Source organism: Gavia stellata, chromosome 14 (genome assembly GCF_030936135.1).
Source record: "Gavia stellata isolate bGavSte3 chromosome 14, bGavSte3.hap2, whole genome shotgun sequence".
In the NCBI taxonomy this organism is placed as follows: domain Eukaryota; kingdom Metazoa; phylum Chordata; class Aves; order Gaviiformes; family Gaviidae; genus Gavia; species Gavia stellata.
The window spans coordinates 7,566,114-7,571,975 of record NC_082607.1 but is presented as its reverse complement, the minus strand read 5'-3'; the positions used below and the strand labels follow the sequence as shown (position 1 = coordinate 7,571,975).

Here is a 5,862-nt window from a genome sequence, read left to right as displayed (position 1 = left end):
CAGGGGGTGGCATGGGGGGCTGGGGCAGGGTGCGGGCAGGGGGTGGCATGGGGGGGCTGGGGCAGGGTGCGGGCAGGGGGTGGCACGGGGGGGCAGGGGGTGGCACGGGGGGGCTGGGGTAGGGTGCGGGCAGGGGGTGGCACGGGGGGGCTGGGGTAGGGTGCGGGCAGGGGGTGGCGGGGGGCAGGCAGGGGGCGCCCCCTTCGGGGAGGAGCGGCGCGGCTTCGGGCGCGCTCGGCCATTTCCGTGAGCGCTCGGCAACCTCCGCCGTCGCTCGGGCGCCTCCGGCGGGACGGGGCGGGGCCTGCCCGGCGGGGCGGGGGCTCGGCGCGGCGCGGCGGGGCCCGTCCCGGCAGGAGACGGCCCGTGTCGGCCATGGCGTCCCCGTCGCGGCGGCTGCAGACGAAGCCCGTGATCACCTGCCTCAAGAGCGTCCTGCTTACCTACACCTTCGTCTTCTGGGTGAGCGCCGGGCCGCGGCCGCCCCGCCCCGCCCTACCCCCGCGACATGTCGCGGCCGCGCCACCCTGTCGCGACAGTCGCGAGCCACGGCGGCTTTCCCCTCTGCCCAGGTGTCGGGCATCGTGCTGCTGGCCGTGGGCGTCTGGGGCAGGGTGAGCCTGGCCGTCTACTTCTCCCTGCTGGACGAGAAGGCCACCAACGTCCCCTTCGTCCTGGTGGGCGCCGGCACTGTCGTCGTCCTCCTGGGCACCTTCGGGTGCTTCGCCACCTGCCGCGGCAGCACCTGGATGCTCAAGCTGGTGGGTGGCCCTGGACGGGGCGGGACGGGGTCCCATCCCCTCCTGACCCATCCCAACCTGTCCTGACCCATCCTGACCTGTCCCATCCTTCCCCGTCCCATCCTTCCCCATCTCATCCCAACCCCATCCCGTCCCATCCTACCCCATCCATCCCATCCCATTTTACCCCATCTCATCCCATCCTACCCCGTCCCATCCCGCCCTTTCTCCCTGCAGTACGCCATGCTCCTGTCCCTCATCTTCCTCATCGTCCTGGTGGCTGCTGTCGTGGGGTTCGTCTTCAGGCACGAGGTGAGTCTGGGTGGCCGCTGCTGTCTCCCGATGCTGCAGAGCGAGTTTTGTGCTGGTTTTAACCCAAGCAGATGTCGCTGGAGGCACAGAGGTGCTGCTGGGAGCAGTGCTTAGTTTAGCTAAAATGAGGTTAAAACGGCCCGAAGAGCAGCTTGGTCCCTGTGAGGACCCGTAAGGTCCCTGTAAGGACAAGGCTGGGCACAGGGTCCGCCCGACACGGCACGCTGCCCCTCTGCCAGAACAGGCGAAGTAGCCCTGGACTTGAGTTTCTGGCTTTGATCTATCTTCCGCAATAATTTCTGTAACTAAAGCTCCTCTGAGGGTTCCTGCGCCACGGAGCAGCCTGCTCGGGGGGAGTTGGCACCGCGCAGGTCCTTGTTATTACACGCAGCATCCCTGCCGCCACAGCGCATCCCAGCCTGCCCTTTAATACGGCGTTTAATTGCCTGGGTGGCCAGGGGAATGTCTGCTGGTCGTGGCCGGAGTCATTCCTGCCATCGCCGAGAGGTGACTAATGCTGGGCCGCGGGTCCCGAAGCACGGGAGGGGACAGCACCGCCGCAGAGACCTCTCTCTTGCAGATTAAGACAAACTTTGAGAGTAACCTCAACCTGGCCTTGAGAGACTACAACGTGACCGCGGATCGGCACAGCCAGGCTGTCGACACCATCCAGAGAACCGTGAGTGCCGCAGGCTGGCGTCTGGATGGCGGCGGGTGGGGATGCTCGTCTTGCCGTGGGTCGTCCCCTGGGACCCCCTGCAGTATTGGCATCCCCGTCGTGGCGCTGGGGGTCCTTTTGCACCATGGGCTTTCAAGTTTGGGAGGAGATCCTGGGTGAGATGGGGCAGTTCCTAGAGAGGCGAGGGCAGGGGAGCCGTGGGAGTGGTGGTAGGACTGGGGCGTCAATACCCTGGTGTGACCGTGCTCCTCAAACGTGCTTCCCGCTCCAGCTGCACTGCTGCGGGGTGCAGAACTACTCGGACTGGGAGAGAACCGAGTACTTCACCCAGAGGGGCATCCCCCAGAGCTGCTGCAAGAGCCAGGACGACTGCTTGGAGGAGGATCTGAAAGACCCGAGCAAAGCCAAGCTGAAAGTCTTTGTGGATGTAAGTTAAGCTCAGAAAAATCCGCCTGCCAGTCCTGGAGGTGGGGAGATCAGAGCCGGGTGGGTGAAGAAGGGCTCGCTGTTCCCTGCGAGGCCCAAAAGCAGAACTGCTCTCTCGATGCAGACACCCTGTGGCCTGGGGACTCCCCTGGGTTGGAGGCAGGGGAAGGGTAAGGAGGAACGAGCCCTCCCTCAGGCCTGAAGTCCCCCCAGCTCCTTCCTTGGAGGTCAGGGACCAGCCAGACTGAAGTGTTTGTGCTCAGGGCTGTGTGTTTGGGAGAAGTGAATAACGAGGCAATTTCCTGGTAAAGTTAGTTTCTTTCCTGGTAAAGTTAGTTTCAACAGTGCTGGTGTCTCTCAATGGCTGTACAAAGTCCTGACCCAGCGGTGAGCGCAGATGATGTCATCTGGCAGGGACGCGGTGATGCAAGGGACGTTCCCTGGATGAGTCACCTTGCTCAACCCAGTGCTCCCATTGGGAGCAGCCCAAGGGCAGCACTCCCCTTGATAACGCGCTGAGCTGCGAGGCTGGTCGGCGCAGCACTGATAGGGATATGACTTGGCCGAGGTCAGGCAGGAGGGAGGCAACCAGAAGCCCTCGGCTGCCTGCACAGGAGCGTCTTCCCCTGGAGCTGCCAGTGCTCTGGGGAGGTGCCGGTTTGTGCTCCAGGCGGGGTGAAAAGCACTGGACCCATGTGCTTGCTTTCCCTCCTCTGCAGGGTTGTTTTTTCCTGGTAACATCAACGATGGAGTCAAAAATGAGTATTGTGGCTGGAATCTCCTTTGGCATCGCGTGCTTCCAGGTAACTCTCCCTTGCTGGCTGGCACAGGAGTGCAGAGTGAAGCTAGCGTGTCTCCGGAGGTATTTAATTTCTGTGCAAAGTCTGGTGTGTGTACAAAAGGCACGGCCTGTTTCAGCCAGGGAGGAGCAGCTATTCTGCAGATTCCCCTTGGGTTTAATCTCACCGCTGTGCAGTCTCCAGTCTCTTAAACCCAGGGCTGAAGCCCCAGCTGTGTTTCCGTGAGCCCAGGTTATTTGAGAAGAGCTCCTGTCTGAAACAACTGATTTCTGAAACAACTGATTTCAGGAAAACCCAAATGGAGCCTGTGCTGCGCCAGGCAAACTCCCGGCGTTTGCTGTTGGCAGGGATCAAGTTTGCTCCCTTTCTTTTCCTATCCACTGACCTTTTTTATCAGGGAGGTGTTCTGGAATCGCTTCTGTGTGGCTGGGTCCCAGGGAGTGCCCGTGGGGCACCGCTTGTGCTGGTGGCTCCTGCCCCGCATGCAGCCTTACCCTGCAATTGAGTCCTCTCCCTCCCACTCCCCAACCTCTCCTTTACTTTATCCTGCAGAACGCTTCCTGCAGGAGCCGCAGCAGCGGCATGCTCGCCGGCCCCTGCTCCGGCAAGCTTCGTCCCGGCAGGAAATGAGAGGCCCCTGCCCCCGGCTCCGCCACGCTGGGTGTTGGGCATGCTGAGGTTTCCCGAGGTGCCGAGGGTTTTCCGACGCACCGCAGCGGGAGCTGCAGGATGTGCAGCTGGCCCTTCTTTAGCTCATTTGTGGAAGCTTGCTGGGCTCTCGGTGCTAAGCAGCTGCGGAGCGAGCTCGGCTGGCCTTGACTTTGGAGGGGCTTGAATTCACCCTGCCCTTGATCCAGCGTGCAGAGGCTGTGGCATGAGCTTCAAGGCGCTACCACCCGGGACCACCGGCTGACCACGCCAGCGTGGGGAGAAGGAACCCAGCCAAGATATTTCTCCTGTAATGAGCGTGTCGCCGTGCGTTTCCCGTAACGGATGCACTGAAGTGGGGGAAGGGGGGAGCCAACAGCCCCTGGCTGCAGTTTATGCTACCAAGTGCTTTCGGTTGTGGCTAGGAGAGCCTGAGAGCCGGAGCTGCTCCGCTGTGCGCAGCCGCTCACCCTGCTCTCCTCCTCAGTTGGGCTGTGCTCGCTGTGGGGTCACCGAGACGTGACCGACACACAAACGGTGAGCTGCACACTCCCAGCTGCGAAATTATCTCGGCTGATGCCAGGCTTGGGAATTGTAGCCGGTTCCTGGCTTTTATCGCTCTTTCAGCAAGCCTTGCTGTGTGGTGCGGCCGGCAGGGACCCATCAGGCAAATGTGCCTCTAACTTCGCTTGTGTAGGTCAAACTCCTGCAGGATCTGGCCCCAAATGTCTGCTCAGGGGCTGGGAGGCAACATTGTGGTTACAGTAGTGTGTCCTTCAGACGCTGATGCGGAAAGAGCAACCTTGCTTTCCCACTGTCCTTGCAACAGGGAGATGTGGCTGCTGTTCTCTAGTGGCTGTGTAATTGGCTGTGACACTCCTGATATCTGTGTAATCTCCGAAATGACCGTAAAACAGTAGATGCTTCATGAAACAAAATGTAACAGGACGGGACGTGGAACATCTCTTGTGAGGAGCTTGTTTGGCTGATGTCTGCCAGGATCCTCTGCTTCAGCCTTTCTCAGTTAGTCCGAAGCAGGGTGCAGCAGCCCGCGTTGTGGTTTGTAAATCCCACTGTCCATCCTTGGATTTTATAAAACTGATGCTCTGGAGCAATTTGTCAGGCTTTTTCCCTGAAACACCGCATCCTGGGTTTGGCTGCCTTTGATGTGTGGGTTTTTCTTCTCTTTTTCAGTTGGTTGGCATCATTCTCGCCTGCTGCCTGTCCCAGTACATCACGAACAATCAGTACGAGATGGTGTAGCTGGCCCCCAGCATGCTGTGGCTGTGGCTGGGTATGTCTGCTCAGCGATGTAAGCTCGGTGGGCTGCCTCTGCACCCCTGACTGCTGCCTGGTCACCCCTGGGGACCTTCAGCACGGTGGCGGGTACCACTTTTGGGGGCGTGTGGGGACAGAGGGCAACTGCAAGACCGTGTCTGCTACCTCATTATAAGCTGTGTATAAATCCAGCCTTGTCTGTTAACGCTTTGCCTTGTGCATTGCAGGGTATGCTCTCCGTGGCCGGGGAGGATGCCGCTGCCACCACCTCCAGTTTTCCTCTGGATGCCGCTTCGTGAAATCTTCCTTTGAACTGACTGATCTTCTTCTCAACTAGCTCATAGAAACGAGTGCAGCAGCTGTCCTGGTGCGCTCAGGGACTTGTCCTAACACTACTCTGCTGTGCCACCGCGTGGGATAATTAGTGTAGCTGCGGTGGTTACAGCAAGCGTGGTCCTCCAGGCGCCGCAGCCCCCAGCTCTTTCCTTGGCGGCGTGCTCGAGTGCCATGCCGAACCGACCGTGCTGGCGGCCTCGCGGGACTCCCCGTGCTCGTCTTCGGTGCTTCCATCGGGAAAGCGATGCTTCCCCTCATCTCCGGCAGCCCCTTGACATCCCCTCACTCTCTGGATGCGGTTGCTCTCGAGATGGGGCTGTTGCCTTGTCAAAACACGACCCTGCCTGCCTGAAGCCCTTGGCTCAGCAAGGTCTCGGCTTGTTGCCAAGCTCTCTCTCATCCCTGCCCTGGGTTTTATATACTTTTTTATAGTTGTACTTTTTAAAGTACAGGCTGTAGTGATTCTTTATAAGCTGTAGCGAGGTTTGGTGATGTAGCTCCTGGTGCCTTTACCTTGGTAGGTGTCCTTGCACCGAGTCAGCTGTGACTTGATTGTCAGTATTATATGCTGCTTTAACTCGTTTTGTGTATTGAGTAGAACTCTTTGTCCTAAGACACAATAAATATTAAGATATTTTACTCT

General features: G+C 59.6%; 1 protein-coding gene across 1 annotated transcript; it reads left to right on the top strand.

The window, feature by feature from the left end:
- Window positions 1-342: 342 nt before the first annotated feature.
- On the top strand, window positions 343-5,862 carry TSPAN6 (tetraspanin 6). The gene is made up of 8 exons (XM_059824375.1): window positions 343-462; window positions 573-761; window positions 978-1,052; window positions 1,633-1,731; window positions 2,003-2,158; window positions 2,877-2,960; window positions 4,800-4,899; window positions 5,111-5,862. The coding sequence occupies exons 1-7, from the start codon at window positions 376-378 to the stop codon at window positions 4,866-4,868; spliced, it is 759 nt and encodes a 252-aa protein (XP_059680358.1). The 5' UTR covers window positions 343-375; the 3' UTR covers window positions 4,869-4,899; window positions 5,111-5,862.

Bases quoted from the DNA above. Each gene is read 5' to 3' on its own strand.
- TSPAN6 (XM_059824375.1), top strand. From the start codon at position 376: ATGGCGTCCCCGTCGCGGCGGCTGCAGACGAAGCCCGTGATCACCTGC. The intron at 1,053-1,632 runs GTGAGTCTGGGT...TCTCTCTTGCAG, and splicing joins GGTTCGTCTTCAGGCACGAG to ATTAAGACAAACTTTGAGAG. The intron at 1,732-2,002 runs GTGAGTGCCGCA...TTCCCGCTCCAG, and splicing joins TCGACACCATCCAGAGAACC to CTGCACTGCTGCGGGGTGCA.